A 20,707-nucleotide genomic window follows, 5' to 3' on the forward strand; every position below is an offset into this window, starting at 1 on the left:
CAGCTTTATATCAGTGATGTTGATTTTTCATTTTGGGGGCCCCTAACACTGAAGCACAAACTACTGTTAATAAATGCTTTATCATTCACACATGATTATCATTCACCTACATTAAATCTCTCAAATCCATTATCAACTACATTATTATTATTTTTTTAATGTTTTTATGTCTTCGTTGGAGATTTGTTTTTGTATTAAAATGCAACTCAAAATTAAAAGTGGCATTCAGTGCAGTTTACCATCATGTATATTTTATTTGCTGTCGAATGTCCGCCCTCTGCTGGCGGGTTTCTGCTACTGAATGCACAGTGAACAGCCAAAGCGGTGTGTCTATATCAACAATAATAACCCCAATAATGATAATAATAATATTAATAATATTTCCATCTTAATTATTAATTAAAAAGCTAAATTATCCAATGATAAACAAAAAAAACGTGAATAATTTTATTAAAAGGATTTTTTGCTTTTTTAGAACAAAAAACAAAAATAGAACTTACATTTGACAGTTAAAGGCAGAGAATAATAATACTGCTGAAGCCTTTGTCACTGTTTCTGGATTTTATGTTATCCACAGCAACCACAGAAGAAAAATTGTCAGTCTGTGGAAACTTATGGGATGAGCTGTGTGCTGATTGGCTGCAGAGAATCTCTCTTTCTGCTGATTGGTTCTTACTGTCTGCAAGTCACGTTGCCAAATTGGCTGATTCTCCGTCTATTTTTGGTTGTTTAACAAAGTACATAAAATCGTACAACTGAATAGATATCAAGCAGAGTTGTTGATTGTTTGCTTGTTTAGTTAGATTTTAACTTATGGCTTGCTCACTCACGGGCATGTATACATATATATCGTAATAATGTTTGCAATCCAAAATTGCCTATTCATAATCCAATAAGCAATTTACAGCACAACTATAGTGAACATCCGGGTATTTTTTGCGCACTTAATCTTTGCATATTATCGAATTGGGACGCACTATTTAGAAGTTATGTCGTTATAAAACATGTCATATACCATAGGTGTAAATAAAAGTAAAATTTATGTGCAGAAGAGAGGAAGAAACAATTTTAATTCATAGATGTTTGTTGTTTGGCAACAGTTTGAAGCGGGGGATATTGAGCTGTATCTGGCAACATCATTTGTGACTCTGCGGGGTAGGGGTCAATCATTGAAGCTAACAAGAAGCTGCTGTTAACAAAAAAAAACAAAACAAGGAGTCCATAAAGTTATAGGTGGTATTTATTAGTAGTTTTCAATTTTCGGGACCTGCTTTTCGAACAACAAAATGAGTTCTGCCGCCTCTCCGGTAAGAAACGAGACTTACTGTGGCATTAGCTTATAGCAGCTAAATGCTAACGTTGTTTGTTGACAACCCCCACCATACGTCATACTGTACTGGGCGTTTGGCTAACATCATAGCTGTTGCTAACTTTAAATGTAACATTTCTGCTTTCAGAGTTCCTATTTTCACTTAACGATAATAACGTAAATTTAAGCTAGGAAGCATTTTTTTTTTTTTTTTTTTTTAGGTAATATTAACAATAAAACTATCTCCAATCAAAACCTTGACCTCAGTGAGTGTGTGAGTGATTAGCACAGAATGGAAAAAAAATACTAAATCGTAACGTAATGCAGTTATTTGCTACAAGTTACAGTTTTCAGCTACTGTCATCTGTCTCGGAAAAAACATTTTGCAAACTCATCCCCTCCGCATTAACTGCTCTGAACATGACTGGCCATTACTCTGCAAATAAATTACATCTTTTGTTCTTAAAATGATCCTCATTATGCGTTTTTAAGCCAATTTTGTGTGTTTTACTCAGCAGAATGTGTTTCATTGTGCTGAATGTGTGAATTTCTGTCACTGCTTCAGGACAGAGAATAAAGTCCATCTATTTTCTTCTCATTTTTAATCATCCCTAAAATGGGACATAGATCACTGAAATGTAGCAATTTTGTTTCTCGCAATTCAATCAAATAAGAGTTTAAACATAAATTTAAAAAAATTTATATATATAGCCAGTCTAAATGATAGCAAACCTTGTCTGAAACATTCTGTTTGGACGCGCAAACATTACAATATGTAGCATTACTTGCATTTAAAAATGTTTTGTAAAAAAAACCAACAAAACACGACATTTCTAAAAACATGAATGTTTCATAATAGGAGCACCTGCATTATTACTTTCATTGCATGTTATACACATAAAATATGTGGTAATAACATTGTAATCACAAATACCATTGCCATCTGTTTTTTTTTCTTTTAAAAAATTGCAGATTATCAATTTTTACAGAATAATTGTGCTGTTTTGCCATTTTATGGGAGTTTTTCCCAAATCTCTGATATATTTAAATGTAGTTTTTGCGTGGTTATTTATGAAACTAGAGCCAAAGAAGGTTTGGATGGATGGATGGATGGATATGTTATTAACACAACAGCTGAGGTTCCAAAAGGGTCAAGAAGATTTAGGGATGTTGCTCATTTTTCCAGTGTGTATTTGCTTTGCAGACTATCGGGGAGTTGTTCCTTATCCTCAGTGAAATGGGTTTCACAAAAGAGCAGATCCAAGCAGCTGTACAGGCAGGGCACTTCTCGGTAGCAGACGCTTCTGAGTGGTAAGTTATGAAATTATTTTCTTTTTTATTTGTTCATTTTAAAGTTTGGTTAGGTAGCATGTAGAGGATCAACCTTTTCTTTTTGTATGTGCATATGTTTTACTTTAATAGGCTCCTACAAGGTCAATTTCCACATCATAGATTGACCATGCAACCATCACAACCCGCCGAGACAGCCTTTTCTGCATTCAACCCCCCTAAAGAGGCAGTTGGATCATCAGGGTCGCCCATAAATCCTAATGGGAGCCAAGGTAATAAGTACATTTATGTAGATTACATGTTTCTGTTTGATTTATACTTTTATCTGTCTACTGTCTGTGGGATAGATTTAAAGTTGATGCTAAAATGTTCAACCTCATTGGGAAGGGTGCAAAATGATCTCAGTGTATTTATTCTTCCCTCTGTCAGCATGTCCATCATTAATGCTCAGAACGTCTCCATCAGCGGAACCTCTGCCAGTCGAGTCTCGTATTAAACAAGATAAGAGTGACTTTGAAGAGAAAGAAAGACAGCGTGTCGCACAGGAAGCCCGAGCAGAGAGGAGACATAGGAAACAGGTCAGCGGCGCTGAATAGAAAGACATGCTACATTTTGACCGATACACTTTTCTTTTTTTTTCCTACAAGAGAGCATTCTATGTCGAGTGTTTATAAATAAAAGTTTTTTTACCCTATGTGCTACCAGGAACGGGAGTTGGTGTTAAAACGGATAGCTGAGGATCGTAAAAGCTTGCAGGAGAAAACCCAAACAAATGCCGCTTCTGACATGTCTCCTACTAGTGATCAAGGCAAGAAGCTTGGAGGAAAGGTTCAGACGAATGTGGACAACAATTGCATACTCATGGTGAGTTCATTCATATTCATTATCTGTGTGTACGTGCATGCTAAAAGAATGAATGGCTTTGTTTATGAATAAAACACTTTTGTATTTGTGCTGCAGATTCGGCTGCCGTCGGGAGAATCCATGCGTGAGCGCTTCTCAGCAGACGCCCCTTTGAGCAGCGTCGTGGAGCACATCACTGGACGACACCCGTCTTTACCTTCATTCTCTCTCCTTCAGGGATTCCCACGAAAACGCTTCAGCGAGGCAGAGCTCACCTGTTCCCTGCGCTCCCTCGGCCTCACTCCCAACGCCGCCCTTTGCATTCAAACCAATTCCCTTGAAACTCCTCAAGCTCCACAAAGTCCTGCCAATTCTCTGTCGGCAGCTGAAAATGAGCCATCTCCTTGCATTGTGCCTCCTCAACCAGTTTTGCCAAATCAGGATCAGGCAGGAAGACATGGCCCTATCATTCCCCCACCACTACCCAACCAAGACTGGGAGGAGGCTGTGAATTATGCAGGAATACCAGAAGCTAGGCCTGCATTTTCAGGATCATCTCATTCCTGGGGTAATTTGAGTTAAAAACCCTTTTAAATTAAAATATGGTGACTTTCCTCAATGCTTTATTTAAAAAAAACATCTCTCAAAATAGAACAATGATGATAATGCTGAGCTGCAGGTTTTTAATCCCATCAGGTAAAATGTTAGCAAGTTTAAAGGTGCAGTCCGCAACTTTTCTCCCCCTCCCTCCCCGCTGCTCTCTTGCCCTGCCTCCGAACTTTCCAAAGTCCCTCCCTCAGAAGAGCTAACGTTAGCCCGACGGCAACATCATAGTAATATAACATGCTCTGTTAAAAGCATATTACTGCAGCGTGTCTCCCTCTCAATGTGCACAAACCAATCTATCAGCAGCAGCAGCAACACAGTATCACTTACAGCAGCCCACACGGAGGCAGCGGTGAGAGAAAGCAGCACGTGAACTACAGATTTCTAGTGTAACAAATACAAATCAATAAATCTTAATGGAATATATTGTCTGAGATCATTTCTTAGAAAATGAGGACAGTCAGTAAATAGCTGACACTCTTACTAAAACGTGTGTTTGATGCAGTGGTAATGAAAAGAAAGCACACACTTCACAGCTCACAGACAATGGAAATATTCTCTGCTTTTCCAACAAATGTAGTAGCGCTAAGACTTACAAGTTTCATTTTTGAAAGATAGTGTATCTTTCATTGTTCATTTCTCCTACAGTTTCTGTGATTTCTTCACATTCCAATGTTGTGTAAATAATATTTTAGCTTTTAAAGTTCCATTTGGTTCAAACAAACAAAAGTTGGTCGATTATCACTTGGGCTTTTCCATCACTGTGTTATTTACAATTTTAAGGTTGTTGTAATCTCAAACATTAAGCTGAACACTTTTAAATGACTCGTATTGCTAAGTGAAGTCTTTTTATTCTACAGGACGAGGACACAGGCTGGTTCCTGGAGAGGACGCAAGCGTAGAGGATGACGAGCACGATGAAGGCGAGGAAGAGCCAGCTGACATTCTTAATGGTACCTCTTCCTGTGCCTGAATCTCAATATCCTCCCTAAATCTCATTGATTTAACTCTTTGCACCTGGAAAGTGATTGAGTGTAAATAAATGGTAAAAATGGACTTGATTTATATAGCGCTTTATCACCACACTGAAGCAGTCTCAAAGCGCTTTACACATCAGCTCATTCACCCAATCACTCTCACATTCACACACCAGTGGAACTAGTCGACCACTGGGAGCAACTTAGGGTTCAGTGTCTTGCCCAAGGACACTTCGACACAGTCAGGTACTGGGATCGAACCCCCAACCTCGCGATCAGAAGACGACCCACTATCACCTGAGGTACCACCACGGTCGCCTAGTGTGGGGCTTTAAGGGCATGAAGCACTATTTAGGGAGTAATGGGACAGTCGTTTTTTGTTGACAGCATTACATAAAGCCCCTCACGATTACATGTTTTGGGACTTTGTGGTAAATAACACTCACGCTTCTTTGTGACTGTGTTTACAATCTCTCTGTATACTGCATGGCCAATTAATTATACACTCACAAGTCAAATATGAAAGTTAAGTTGAATCTTGACTCAAAACCTTGTGCTGAAGCATGTCTGTGTCCAGTGACTAGATGTGTAAATCCTGTTTTGTTCTCAGCTGAACAAGCTTTAGGGTTCGCTGTTCAGTTCTTATTTATAATTAAAAAAATAAATAAATGCATTAAACAGTGGCAGAAATGTAATTACTTCCCTATAGGGTACTTGAGGAACCCAGTGCAGTACTGCTACAATTTGAGTAATATACCATGTCATTCTTATTTTTGTTAAAAGTTGAGCAGGATTCTAAATTATCTGGTGTTTCCCAAACTGCATTTTAGTCATGTCATTTTAAAAAAAAGAATGAAACATCTACACTCCCAGGAGATAATAAACAAATATACCATGCCATGATGGCTATTTTATATATACTGACATGAGAAATGTATTGTTTTTGCAGCCTCAGCGCTGGTTGGACCCTCCTTGTTTTTGTTAACTTTTTTTCTTCACTCTTTTTATTGAAATACTTAAATGTACAAAACTCTCGATGGGAGATTTACAATGAGTGTTTACATCCAATAATATACAATGAACTTTCAATGAACAGAAACACACAAAACATAAAATAAAAAAGAAACAAAACTAAGTACAAACTACAAAGCAAGGTCACATTAGCATAAGGCATAGTACAAAACGTTCCATGCAATGAACTATGGGTATTTTCCTCACGCTAAGTCTGCTGAGATGCTCGCTCACTCACGGAAAGGGCGTATGATTCATGAAGGGCTCAAAAAGTCAGCATGGCACTTTATAAATTGACAATGGGACACCCCTAAGCCTCAAAGTCAATGAGTGTGTAAGTGTGGCCATTGGGCCTGTGTCTGCTATCCCTACTGCAACTACATGTTTTCTTCTGTTTCCCCTTCATATGACATTTCATTTCCTTTACCAAAGTAGTTATATGCTTGTATCACTCAGAAAAGCTAAATACCTGTTGTAAAAAAACACAGAAGTGATTGTTGTTGTAATGTATGTCACATTTTAGGACAGATTATGATTATGCAATGTGTAGGAAAATTACCTTTTTCACTCAAGCAATCCAGCTGCTTAGTCCAATGAGTTAAAGTCTCACAAGTGCTCACAGGTGTCTAGCCAGACATAATTAACATTTTCTGAAATTATGTCAGCCTGGAAAAAGAAAAGAGCTTAATTACAGTTAAGGGAGCTTTAAGGGATTCAAGGAGAGTCAGAGTGTGGTGGGTGATGTTACACACACAGGTTGAGTGTGATTATTAGCTGATCAGTGTTGCTGTGAAGAATTAGATAAATCAAATTTTGTTTACCATTCACAGGATTGCCGAGGCTGCCTTTCTATCCAGAGAACAGGATTGGGGGACGGTTTGAGCGTCATCACCTCTGGCCAGAGCAAGGCAACCGACTCAGGTCAGGACAAGTTCTCTCTGCTTGCAGGGGTGGCGAACTCCAGTTCTTGAGGACTGTTAGATGTCTCCCTGCTCCACCACACCTGGTTAAAACCTTGTGTTGTCATCAAGCTCTGCAGAAGCAATGATAACGAGCCATCCCTTTGATTCAGGTGTGTTGGAGCAGGGACACATCTAAAAGCCTCAGGAATCCAGCCCCCACCCCTGGCTTACAGGGACAATACATTCTCTGTGTACACTTCTGCTTGTAGTTTTTTAATAATTTATCCACATTATGATTTTATTATTTTTTACGTATTACTACTAAGGGTGGGACGATATACGGTATTGTGCAACAAGATATCGCAATTTTGGTGTTTTAAAAAACTTGTTATGCAAAGATAGGAATTACTTTTTGAAAAATGCAAGTTTTAAATTTTTAGTTTTTTAATTTTAAATTGGCTTGATTGGTCAGTCTTTGCGTTCTGTTAGCAGTGGGACTTTCTGCTCTTTCATTAGAAGAAATTGGTCTTATGTATGTTATTGTTTATTTTTTGATAATCAATATTCACTGGAGTTAAAAAGGTCATACAGAGACTTTATACAAGTACGCCCGGAGTTTGTCAAAATAAAAGCATGGTTATTTTTCAAACAGCATTTCTTTTGTTTCTTTCCTTTTCCAAAAATAGTGTCACGTATCGTTATCGTGAGCTTAGTATTGTATATTGTCTTGTCTCATTTGTATATCATTCCATAATTACTCCCAACAACTCACTTTTTTCTTGAAATACATTCTTCTGTCACCTTTTCATACCTAGTTTGCATATTCAGGGCTAGACAAGAAGTAGAATTAATGATAATTAATTAAGAAATAACTTAAATAACTATATTTTTTAATTATAGTTAAACACGCTTTTTACTTTTTTTAATTAAGAGTACAGAAAAAACATATTTCCTTTTACCTTGTACTTAGCTATTCAGCATCTTTTCAGGGTGACTTAATTTGTGTCTCTGTGTTGCAGGGAAGCTCCAGAAGAGCAGCCAGCAGACCCAGTAGATGCAGAAGGTCCAGTGGCACCAATGGCTCCAGGCTTAGCTGCAGTGGAGCGTCGACAAAGAGCTGCACAGCAAGATGACCAGCAAGCCTTTCAGGGCCACCCCTCACCACCAAAAAGACCCTTCAGGACACCAAACGTGCCATCTCTTTGTGCCTTGGCCACACGAGCGACTGTCCACCTAATGATGGGTAAGAAAGATCAACTCTGCAAGACAGTTTCTCTGAATATTTTGTTAAAGCTTGGCCCTGTTGACACCTTCGCTCAGCTCCCAGCATGCACAGCAGCAGACTGGCTGGTCTGACTGCAGAGGTGGCCGAGCTCCTGCTCAACCACATGTCTCGTGAGAGGCTGCTTCGTCCACGCACGCTGGAGCTCTTCTTTGGCTGTCCAATACAGATATTTGTCCTAAACAACTACCCGTATTCCACTAATGAGCTCCTACGACAGCTGCGGGTTTTCACAGCACTGAAGCATCTCAGCCTGGTCAACTCACCTCTGATTACAGGTACTGATTTACTGGATGTTCCATGCATCCTTTGTACTCTCCTGACTTTAACCAAGTAGTCCTAGTGGCTTTTTTTTTTTTTAAAACTTGTGTACTTTAATTACAATTATGCTAACAGAAAGCTAACACAAGAGGAAGGCTATGCTTTATGGTCTTATGTATTAAAGGATCAGTAATTGTAATTAATTGTAATTTACTTTCAGGGCAAAAATAATAATTGTAATAATGCTGGTCACCATAAGAATCATAATTGAGTTGTAATTGAACATGGATAATAAAGACATACCGTATTTTTTGGACTATAAGGCGCACCGGATTATAAGGCGCACCTGTTTGTTGTTGTTGTTATTATTATTATTATTATTATTAATTACGCATTAAGCGAAATCAAATAGTCAGATAAGTCAAACTTTATTCAACTCATTAACAATAACTCTCAACATTGTTCAGGTTTAACACATAAAATACAGAACAATACGCTTACTTTTTCAGTTCAGTGTGTTGAAGCACAGTAGTTAATTTCATACATAAGGCGCACCTGATTATAAGGCGCACTGCTGATTTTTGAGAAAATTAAAGGATTTTAAGTGCGCCTTATAGTCCGAAAAATACGGTAATTGTAATTGAAAAGTGTAATTGACTCCAATCCTGCTTGCCACATTCCTCTTGTTCTTTCCAGATTCTGGTCTTTCAATCCTGTCCAGTTTGGTTAAACTCCAGTATCTCAACCTGGCCTCTTGTAGCAAATTGACCGACTCCTGTCTGCAGCATATCACAGGTGCTTCTGTTGCTACACATCTGGTCAAAGTTAAACGCTGCAATAGCAGATTTTTGAAACAACTTTCTGTCTGTTTCCCAAAGGTTTAAAAAGTCTGTGTTTACTGTCACTGGACCAGACCAAAGTGACAGACACAGGAATGGTGCTGTATCTTCAATCCGCTCCATCCTGCCTCACTCAGCTCAGTCTAAACCAAACATCAGTGACTGAAGCCACACTGGCCGTCATTCCCTCCTGTGTGCCCCAGTTACGACTTCTCAGCATCAAACAGACCAAGGTAAGCCACGCCTTCTTATTTGCTTCGCTGTGGCTGATTCTTATCTTCTGGGTTTTGTGTTCCAGGTTAGAGACGTGACAGCAATGGCAGAGATGAGAAATCTGCAGACTCTTAAGCTGGATGGGACCAGTGTGTCTGAGGATTCTCTGGAGCACCTGGGATCTCACCCAACACTAACGTTCCTCAGTCTGGGAGGAATCCCTTCACTGGATGGCAATCGTGTTCTTCAGCTCATCTCAGGTTCTAAAATATTTAAGGAGAAGTTTTCAAACTGAAAATGAATACAAAATAAGACAAATGCACCATTATGTTTGCACAATAAGATAAAAAAAGAAAAAAAACAGGTAATGAGTTGTCAGTGGCTTTATTATCCCCCGCCACAAAGTGTGGAAGGGGGATATAGGTTTGAGCTTTGTCCGTCCGAGTTAAAAGGGACAGCTTTTCTCTGAAACTGTTTAAGATAGGATAACTAAATTTGGTGTTTGGCTTCAGGGTATCGATACCTCGATGGAGTTCGAAAATGAGAAGTGCGCACTTATTTTTTTCCGGAGTTATTGCCCTTGTTCTGTTTTTCTTTACTCCGTTCGAGGTATCTTCAAACGGTACAACTTTTCTTAGAAACAGTTTAAGATAGGATAACCAAATTTTGTGTGTGGCTTCAGGATATCAATACCTTGATGGAGTTCGAAAATAAGAAGTGCGTAATTAATGCCCTTTTTCATATTCTGATGTGATAATATTTTCTTATGTATACATCTAAGTTCTTAGATTTAGGACATTTAGGAAAAGGTTGAGTTATGACAATCAATCTGGCGGGGGATGTTGATGACTGTCCTCTTGTTGGTTTTGTTTTTGTAAACATCAGGAAAAATATAAAGGATTTAAAGCCAGTTTGAATCAATGTACAATCCGTATGATGGGATATGTTCTTTGTAGGTCTGAAGTTGACTCATCTCATCCTCCCTGAGCGTCACTCAGTGACTGACACCGGGATGTCGTTCATCTCCAAACTCTCTCTGCTGTCTGAGCTGGATCTGACTGACTACACACAGGTCACAGATCAGGGAGTGAGCCAGCTCAGCACCATGAAAAGGTCTCCCCTCAGGATAAATGTGTACACACCAGTGAGTGATTGTTAGAGTGGATACTACTGACACCGAGGCGTTGTCTGTGCTGTTTTGTAGGTTACAGAAGCTGTCACTCAGTAACACTCAGGTGTCAGACGCTGGACTTGTGTCTCTGCGAGGGCTGCACGAGCTCCAGGAGCTGTGTCTAGACCGAACAGCCGTCACCAGCCAAGGAGTGTCCGACCTCATCGTCTGTCTGCCACACCTCCAGGTTGGTCTACCGTTGTGACTTTAAGGGGCATTTTGTCCAACTAACAGTCCAGAGCAGGGGTCACCAACCTTTCTGAAACTGTGAGCGACTTCAAAGGTACTGAATAATCCAAAGGGCTACCAGTTTGATATACACTTCTTAAAACTACATTTTCATTGTTTCATTGTTAATTAAAGGGTGAGATAATAAGGAAAACTAGCAGTAACTTAAAAAGGTAGGACATTTTTCAACGTACATGCAATGGTTTTATTTTCATTACATTTCATAAAGTTTTCCAAAAATCCAACTTATCACAATCTGTAGCTTCTTTACCAAAATCCCATCTGCAACACTTAAACAAATTAGTCCCATTGTTTCAGTGAAGTATAAATATTTGAAAAAAGATTGATCAGAATTGAAATAAGATCCAAAGTTATTTGACAGAACCTATATTCAGTGGAAATTGATTTAATGATCTAGGCCACTGGTTTCCAACCTTTTTTGGATCGTGACCTCATTTTGATATAAAAAATGTCTGACAACCCCGAAGACTATTTTTCCCCTATATTTATTTATTTTTAATCATGTTTTTTATACTGTGTAACAAATACAGAATAGCTAGGATTAGTGCACAAAGTGACATGATGGTTTTTTCTATTTCTTTCTTTATACTGCATTTTATATTTATTTTTAAGATTACATTTCAGATACTAAGAGTTTGCAGTTTTAATTAATAAAAAAATAAATTAATACATTTTTAATTAATTTATTATCAATGACTAGACATTTCGAGTGACCCCAAGATTGAAAAACACAGATCTAGGCCTTAACTGGGACCAGTATTTGTCAGGTAACTTGATGATTTGGCAGCGTTCTTAAACTTCATCAATTATTCTCAATTCTGGTTTGAGTTTTCAGCACAATACTATGTTTAATACCCCCAAATTTTTAAATACTATATATATATATATATATTTTTTTTTTTAAATGTATGAATTCTTTCCGTGCAGGTGTTAGGGTTAGCCAGCACTCGGGTGGGAGACTCAGTCGTGAGAAAAGGTTTGATTCACTGCAATCAGCTCATCAAACTCAACCTTAGCCGCACACGACTCACAGATCGAGGTAAACTTTAACTTAGTCTCAAGTCATTAGATTTAACAGCAGCTCGTGGTTGCATCAACAATCTGGTCTTTTTTTAGGTCTGAAGTTTCTGAAACACATGCATCTGGCTCAGGTGAACCTGGACAGCACTGGTGTGACTCTGACTGGCATCGCCAACCTTCTTTCTCTCACCAACATTAGCAGCATTCGGGCCAGTAACATCCACAGCATCCCACCAGAGGACGTCTCAGATGAGGAGTGGGAAGCCCAGTGAGCACCCCTCACCATTCCCAAACACTATTTGCACTGTTTTAACTGCAGCTAGTGCAACTAATCCTTTAATCAAGCACGCTGAGTTGAAACCCTAACCCAATCAGAATTTAATCACCTTGACTTACTGCTAGTTTCTGATTTAAAGCTAATTGTGTAGTCTTATTGATTGGTTCCCTCCATTCGTAATGGATGTCACAATTACACAAGTTTCCCAGATGTAATGTTTGTGTGCTAGCACATGTGCTAATTTACAACACCTGTCCACAGGAGGCTTTTTGGTTGGAGCAGCCTTCTTTCTGCAGGTTGACTATGTAATCTCAAGAGATTTACTGTATTACACAGCATGGTTTTTCCCCAATTATTAAGGCAGACTTATTAAAAAGAAAATTAACACATGGATTATTGACAGCTGAATGGACATGTTTTCCAATGCAGTGGAAGCCATATTCTACTTATATTTACTCAAAATGATTCTTTAATCATTTCTATGTACAATCTATCTTAAGGACCTCATTAAAAAAAAAAGAATGTTAAACCTTTTGTTTTTTAAATGTTTAACTTAAACATTCAATTGTTAAAAAAACATTTTGTTTTTGATTCGACACTGTTAACCATGAATTATTTTGAGTTCAGGACACTATTTGTAGAGGCAATGTTTCACAGAAATGTAACAATTTGTTTTGGGTCACAAATTGTCATGGGTGTACAGAGCTGTCGAAAATAGATTTAACCTTTAAATTAGGAAGAATTGTTCTTTTGTTGATTAAAAGTGTTCCAGCCATAATTAGCATCTGGTAATAGTTAGTTTATTGATGTCATGTGTTGCTGCTACACAACGTGTACACACCACCAGAAGTTACTATAATTGTGTAGGATCTATGCATACCATTAAAGTCTTCACATTATAATGTGCTGCGTTATGTTTTTATTTAGACAATCCTTTATTGCATTACATCGTTAAATAAGGCAAATCTGCTCTTTTACATGGAAAACAAAAGTCAACTTTTAAATATCATAAAATATGACGTAAAAGCTGCTGCACTATATCAGGGTAAAACTCAATGGTTGGGGAGGAAAATAACTTCTGTGAAGACAGTACTAAGGAATGCGTTCCCACAGAGACGCTCCAGGTAATTCAGCCAATCAGAGTGCAGCCTGTGGTGCAGGGACACACTGACCACCCGCAAAGGAAATGCAGTACAGACTGTACAGGACACGTGTCCAATGCACACAAGATTGTTTCAAACTGTGGTTTGAACATGCCTTGCTCATTCCTAGGGGAGTTTACAGGTCAATTCCAAAATGCAGTAAAAGTAATAACGTTAAATATCATGTGCTTGCTTTTCTATCTTGGATTTCAAATGCTCTTTATATGCCAGGATGTCACGATTCCACTTGGTGATTGTTTGTTTCTCACACACCCAAATCTCCTGAGCCACCTAGAACCAAATAAAACACAAACGCATTAAAGCCAAATTAAAGCGCTTGGTACGTGGAGCTATTGAATGAGTAATGCATACCTGCTGAATTAGTCTGAAGTCGTGACTAACGAGCATCATCCCACCATCAAACTCATTGACAGCGTCTGCTAGCGCATCAATAGTCTCTATGTCCAGATGATTGGTCGGCTCATCAAGGAACAGCATGTGAGGGTTCTGCCAGGCCAGCCAAGCAAAACACACGCGGCACTTCTGACCATCTGACAGATTCCTGATGGGACTGACCTGCAGTCAATTGTCACAGTTCATTTACAATCCTCTCAGTAACTGATCTGTTGATGAGGCTTTGCTCTACAAAAGCTCCTCCATCCCTACCTGCTGTTTTCCTGTGAGACCGTAGCGACCAATGATCTTCCTCATCTCCTCCTTTTCCTTGATATCAGGATAGCACTTCATCATGTACTCCAAAGGAGACAGGTCCAGCTCCAATTGCTCAGTCAGATGCTGTAGGAACAGAGGAATTTGATTTATTCAACTTTTCAATGTATGACAGCCGTACTGTGATTTCTAAATATCAAGCTGATGGCATCACCATTCTTACCTGGTGATATCTGCCAATCTTGACGTGAGAATGTTTGCGGATCATACCATCGCTAGGAAGAAGCTGCAACACAAATAAAATTTGTATTGTCATACAGGTGCAGAGAGTTTCATGGTATTAGGAGAGAATATCTATACTTACTTCACCCATAAGCAGTTTCAGCAGAGTGGATTTTCCAGCGCCGTTAGGTCCAACCAGAGCCACTCTAGTATCCAGGTCGATGCCAAATTCCAGATCCTTATAGATGTATGGCTGCAGAAAACACGCTCAGTCAGATTGGGATTACAGTAGCACTTTATGGATAGTGATGTTAATGCATTTAACTTTAGTTACCGTGTTGTCACTGTACTTGAAGCTCACATTCTGAACCATGATAACAGGGGGAGGAATCTTCCCACAGGGAGGAAAACAAAATGACAGAGTCTGTAGAAACAGGATAAGTTAGCGACATAGGTTTACACAAAACGTGCATGTGTCTGGTTTTACAAGTGTGAAAGCAGTCACACAGTGTCTACCACAATAAGCTGGATCTATGCCATGATTAATTCCATTACCTTGTCATTCACAACTCGCTCAGTCAAGCCAGAAGCAACCATTTTCTGCAGCGTCTTCTCTTTGCTCTGGGCCTGCCTTGCAAGCTTTGCAGAACCATGACCAAACCGGGCTATGTAGTTCTGAAAGAGAGAAACGTATTAGCAACAGTTTAACTCATGTCAGTTTTTTTTAGTTTAAATACTAATGATGTTGCAGAATGAGGAAAACTTATGATTCTCATTTTTAATAAAAGCTGGAATAAGGAAGTGATTGACTCCCAATAGTTGTTGGGCTTATAATGTTTATTTGGATGAAATTTTGGACTTCATTATTAAGTCATTTTTTTTGACAGTTTTTACATTTTATGTTGAAGTTCAATGACTCATGGTTTCCATTGGTAAAGAACTCAATGTTGGATTTTGAAAGTAGTTTAAATTGGCCAATGACAAAAGTTACATCCTTATTTTCTTTTAGTCATGCAGCTACAGTCTCCCTCCTTTACCTTCATGTGTGTGATCTGGTCCTGTTCCCAGTTAAAGCGCTTCATCTGATTCTCTTCCAGCTCCTCTCTGGTCTTCACATACTGGTCATAATTACCCTAAAAACAAAATAAGAGAGGTATGGTCATTTATTAGGGTTGCGCACAGTACGAGTGGGAATCTTTAGGCACCTCACAATCGATTATTAATGTATTTTGATGCATGTTTTATTCACAACATATGTGTTGTATTCATTGTGTCCACTCACTGTATAAAAATTATATTATTTGTAGTTAGAAAAAAAAGAGATACATTACCATTCATTATCCTTTATTAAACTAATGAAAGTATGTGAACTGAAATTTTACAAATTTTTCTTTAAACAAAGGTAGTAGCAGCCTTCCTTGTAACATAATTTCAATTGAAAAAAAAAAAAATGACATGACATTAGCTTCCAGTCAGAGATAAAGTGTGCAGCTATAGTGACATGAGAGTCAGTGGCAATTGATGTCCACGAATCACGTCACTGCTATCCTTCCCGCTTTCTGCAGCAATGCTATGACTTCTGTTTTGGTTGGTTGTAAAGCTTTGGGATGGCCGTATGGGTTAAGTACCACCGAGAAGGGATGGTATATCTCAGCTACAAGTAAATCCTTAGCAATAAATGTTGCAATCCGCTGTACCTTTTCCGAAGAGGGTGGAAGCTTTGTTGTGACTTGTTTGATTGTTTTCTGGTTAGCAGAGGTACTTTAAGCCACAGACGCAGCCGACTTCGCCTCCTCCTCCAGGTGAAAGCGTGCTATTTGGCTTCTCATGTTCGTTGTGTTTCTAAAGTACTTAATTTTTAACAAAGCTTGCATACAGCGTGGCTCTTGTACAGTTCACTTCCACCATGGACATTAAAGAAGCCAAAGTGCTTCCAAACAACAGATTAAGCTGCACAGGGCTGGTCTTAACTCCTGCACGTCCATGCTTCCTTGTTATGTGTCCCTCTGCATGCCACAGTTTCGCAGCATTTTTGTTCCGACTTTTAAACGGCCTCTAAAATTTAGATTTTCTAATACTGGAAATTTATGAATTGATTCAGAATCGTCCACCTCCGAATCAATTTTTTCTCCCACCTCTAGCACAGAGCATAGCCCTGCTATCCTTATTTAACATTACATGATCTCCCAAAGACTAGTCCATCTGTTGGCACCTTCTTACCGTGTAGTATTTGAGTTTTCTCTGATGCAGGTGGATGATGTTTGTACACACACCGTTCAGGAAGTCTTGAGAATGAGAGATGAGCACGAGGATGCGTTTGAACCTACCAGGAAACATTTGGGAGATGATGAGGAGGTTGCAAACAGGAAGGAAGGGAAACAGTGGACCGTTTGTAGGAAATACATACGACTTGAGCTCTTCCTCCAACCACACACAAGCATCCAGGTCCAAATGATTGGTGGGCTCATCCAGCAACAGCATGAAGGGCTTAATGAATAGGGCTCTGCAAAATAGATCACAGCATGCTGCTCTCACACTTATAGGAGTATCTGGACTAAACAAGTTAAATTACAGGTACGATGAAGCTAGAGGATCTAAAATAACAGGCTCTACCTGGCTAAAGCAACACGCATCCTCCACCCTCCACTGAAGTCCTTCAGTTTCTTCTGCTGCATAGCGCTGCTGAAGCCCAAACCGTGGAGGATCCGAGACGCTCGCACCTCTGCTTTGTCTGCATCCAGCTCCTCCAGGCGCTCATACAGCTCCATCAGCTTCTCACATTCAGCTACACACAGAAAAACTCTTATGTGAAACTGAGAGCAAATCCTCTACCTTTTCTAAAACCATTATTCAGATTAAGAATCTTTTTTCCCCAATCAGGGACCATAACTTCCTTACCATCTTCGTGAGCGAGTCTCTCTGCCTCCTTTTCCAGCATGATCCTCTGTTCATCCACCTCCATGACGCAGTGCAGAGCCGTCTTTTCACTGGGGGCCATCTCCCTGGTCAAGTGGTAGATATCTATGTGCTCTGGAATGGGAATCTCACGATGCCCAATGGCTGACAGCAGCATTGATTTTCCTGACAGACAAATACGAAATAATCAGATTCCCATGTTATGGCAAACCTTCATATTCCCCAGAAGAAAAATAATATTTGAAATTGTAAACAAAATAAAATACTTACACAGTAGAGTATGTGTTTCAGGGTTTGGGTCAATTATAATTGTAATCACGTAATTGATGGTTAATTACAATTATGGTGTAATTAAATTGTAATTGAGTTTAGATAATTGACTTGTAATTGTAACTGTGATACAGTTCTATGTGCAGTTCTACACATATGTAGTTAACAATTATTAAAACATGTTTCATATCAAGCTTTCCCACATTTTATTATTTGGAAAAAATTTAAATCAAGGAATATACAGACAGAAAAAAGGCTCAAACATCCACACCAAAAATATTAAAACCTATCAGAATTAGAAATGTTTTAATGGCCAAGTACAGTTTTTAGGACAGTACAAGGAATTTGTCTTGGTAGTCGGTGCGCGAAACAAAAAACAAAAACACATTTTCATTGATTAGGAAGACTAACAAGGTAACCAATACATAGGAAAGAAATTAGATGATAAATATTTGTTTTTAGTGTATTTTACAGGTGATATAGCACTCGTTATCATAAGCGATGCTAACGGGAAGCTAACGAGAGGAATGTTAATTTTTATTAGCTTGTTTATTTCAGACTCAGTAATTGTGATGTAATTGAACATGAGTAAATGAGAATGTAATTGTCTTTCCAAGGATAAAAATAATTGTCATGTTATCACTGAAGAAAATGCTGGTCACTGTAATCGTAATTGAACTGTTATTTAACATGGGTAATTAAAAACGTAATTGTCCCCAACCCTGGTGTGTATATTACCAGGAAATATATAATTACTTTGATAATAGTCCAGTAGTAACTCAATGCTATTTATTTTTAAATCAATGAATGTGTCTTTTCTTCCATTCTAAGAAAAGTTCTGTAAAATACACTTTAATTGCACTAAGGACCCTGACGTCTGAATTTAAAATGTTTATGTGGTTGAATGCAGTGTAACCTTCATCAGGAGGAAACGGTTACCTGTGCCGTTAAGACCGATCAGACCATAACGTCGGCCTGAATTCAGCTCCAGGCTGGTGTCCGCTAGCAGCTCTTGGCCATGAAAGGTGAGTGAAAGGCTGCTGATGTGAACATCAGTGCTGTTCGGATGGGAGGCAAGGACTCCAGTCACTGCCCGTGCCTCGGTCTTTGCCAGCTCAAACTCATCCAGCTCTTTGGTCAAACAGGCAACACCTGAAACCACAGTTTGTCTTAAATAATTCTGTTTTACACACCGCATTTGTATTGCACTTAACGGCCATTAAGGGTTACGCCCCAAACCAGGGGTCACCAACCTTTCTAAAACTGTGAGCTACTTCATAGGCACTGTATAGTCAGTTAGAAATGCACTTCTTAAACACTACATTTTCACTTTACTTAGAGGATAATAATAAGGAAGGCTAGCACTAACTTAAAAAGGTAGGAAATAATTCCTTTTTAATTTTTTGCTGTCTTTTAAATTTAAATAACATTAGTTTCATTTATTCAAACAACTGTTCACAAAGTTTCAGTGAAAATAAATTTAAAGATGGTTAATTTAATACTAAAACTTTTTCAGCAGTATTTCACTGTAATTATGTATTAACTACATATTTCATGTGTATTTGTCTTTGTGAGTTTGAATCCTAAAAAGTGAATCAGATTTCAGACGAAGCTCATTGGTGACTAGGGCTCCTGAGGGCCCCTCACATGGTCCACGTGGGCTACTTGGTGCCCGCGAGCACCGTGTTGGTGACCCCTGTCCTCTCATTATTTGAGGTGTTGTGGCGTTTGTAGCGTTATTGCTCACCATTGCTCTCTGCTCCGTTGGTGTGGGCCTCTGGTTGGTCATTCTCTTCACCGAGTTCGTCTGGTTTCTTGGTACGCTGGCGAGCTTTGGCAGCCTCCTTCTTCTTGGCGGCCTTCTTCTTTGCCAAATCAGACGGCATGGTTCTGCAGAGCTGTTTTATTTACAAAAAGGTAATTGCACCATTTGTTCAATTTCTAGGTCATACATTTGTTTATTTTACTTATTTATTTTAAACACCACCTCTAATAAATAATTGGCTAAAGTTCAATAATCAAATTTAGTAAAAAAAAAACAAAAACAAACATCAAGTATAATAAAATAATGAATCACTGCAACAGTGACTAATCTTACGCGTCAAGCAGCAGCAGCAGCACTGGATACACTGGTTTCCCAATCTCCACATATATTACAAATAGACGTCATAAAGTCTAATTTATTAATGATTTTGAAAAAGGTATGAATAGTTCAGTGATTCCAGTCTGACATCCCGTAACTAGTGTGCCGGGTAACCCGTATGTCTCCTAATGTACCACTTACCGGCACGTTGTCCCCTTGCCGTGTGAAGCCCGTGGTTCAGTTAATCTGGTGACCAAATTCACTGATGACTCACTTCCGCCTGAGCCCAGCTGTATTCTTATACAAGTCTAAAATATGGTATACACATATCCTTGCGAGCGTAATATGGTTTCATTGTAGATTTCTGTGGTTAACATGTATTGTTTTAAACTTAGAACAATTGTGGCAGCAATGAAGCTAACCCTTACGAAAACGACCATCAATGCGACGAAAAAAACGATTTACATGTGATTTCCTCAAGCTGGATTCGGCTGTAAGATTTCACTAAAAAACAACGAAAATGAAACCAGTCACCAAAACCCAATTAAACAGATATATACCGTTATTTTCAAAGTAATTTGTTGCCGAAGTAGACGGAAGCTGGTCACCACTTAAATCAACGACGAGTTGAACCGTAACACCAGATAGCTTCGCGGTTAGCTGAGATGCTGCTATATGTATGACACGCCTTAACACACGCGGCGCCGCTATTCTACGACAATAATCGTTTCAGCTCATTAACCCTGTATTACTTAAACAGGATTAAAATCCTAAATATATCAATACACATACCGTTATGAGCAATTAAGCTAAACGTCAACAGGCCTGAACGGCTAACTAAGACCCAAGGCTGACCGGGCTATAACAAAACCGTACAGACGTCTAACAAATGTAGTTTTCAGTCACAAAGCCTGGGTAATGTGTTGTAGTAGCTGTAAGCTGTTACAAACAGTGTGTGGCGGTACTTACTGCGCGAGAGAAGCGTTGTTAACTGGGGCACACCGACGTCTCGTGTCGAATTTTCGCCGGTAGGAAGCGGCCGCGCGATGTAACACCAGACTGACCGTATAAGGTCAAAATGGGCGGGGAAAAGAAATGGTACCACCCTCTACATGACTGCAGTACTGTATTACGTATAAACTGGCGGGAAATTGA

General features: G+C 39.0%; 2 protein-coding genes across 2 annotated transcripts; one reads left to right on the forward strand and one right to left on the reverse strand.

Annotated features, from left to right (window-relative positions):
- Nucleotides 1-1,017: 1,017 nt before the first annotated feature.
- LOC114454149 (uncharacterized) lies at nucleotides 1,018-13,154 on the forward strand. The gene is made up of 17 exons (XM_028434386.1): nucleotides 1,018-1,307; nucleotides 2,514-2,620; nucleotides 2,732-2,871; nucleotides 3,029-3,177; nucleotides 3,305-3,463; nucleotides 3,560-4,010; nucleotides 4,909-5,001; nucleotides 6,867-6,957; nucleotides 7,958-8,181; nucleotides 8,259-8,498; nucleotides 9,178-9,276; nucleotides 9,360-9,553; nucleotides 9,619-9,793; nucleotides 10,490-10,646; nucleotides 10,738-10,891; nucleotides 11,881-11,992; nucleotides 12,070-13,154. The coding sequence occupies exons 1-17, from the start codon at nucleotides 1,287-1,289 to the stop codon at nucleotides 12,243-12,245; spliced, it is 2,742 nt and encodes a 913-aa protein (XP_028290187.1). The 5' UTR covers nucleotides 1,018-1,286; the 3' UTR covers nucleotides 12,246-13,154.
- On the reverse strand, nucleotides 13,153-20,643 carry abcf2b (ATP-binding cassette, sub-family F (GCN20), member 2b). Its single transcript, XM_028434387.1, has 15 exons — nucleotides 20,522-20,643; nucleotides 19,217-19,367; nucleotides 18,409-18,621; nucleotides 17,182-17,364; nucleotides 16,897-17,068; nucleotides 16,691-16,786; nucleotides 16,504-16,606; nucleotides 15,321-15,416; nucleotides 14,839-14,958; nucleotides 14,618-14,707; nucleotides 14,426-14,536; nucleotides 14,285-14,347; nucleotides 14,059-14,187; nucleotides 13,765-13,968; nucleotides 13,153-13,683 (listed from the first exon to the last, which is right to left on the reverse strand). The coding sequence occupies exons 2-15, from the start codon at nucleotides 19,353-19,355 to the stop codon at nucleotides 13,567-13,569; spliced, it is 1,836 nt and encodes a 611-aa protein (XP_028290188.1). The 5' UTR covers nucleotides 19,356-19,367; nucleotides 20,522-20,643; the 3' UTR covers nucleotides 13,153-13,566.
- Between the last annotated feature and the right edge of the window lie 64 nt (nucleotides 20,644-20,707).

Source organism: Gouania willdenowi, chromosome 20 (assembly GCF_900634775.1).
Source record: "Gouania willdenowi chromosome 20, fGouWil2.1, whole genome shotgun sequence".
NCBI classification, from domain to species: domain Eukaryota; kingdom Metazoa; phylum Chordata; class Actinopteri; order Blenniiformes; family Gobiesocidae; genus Gouania; species Gouania willdenowi.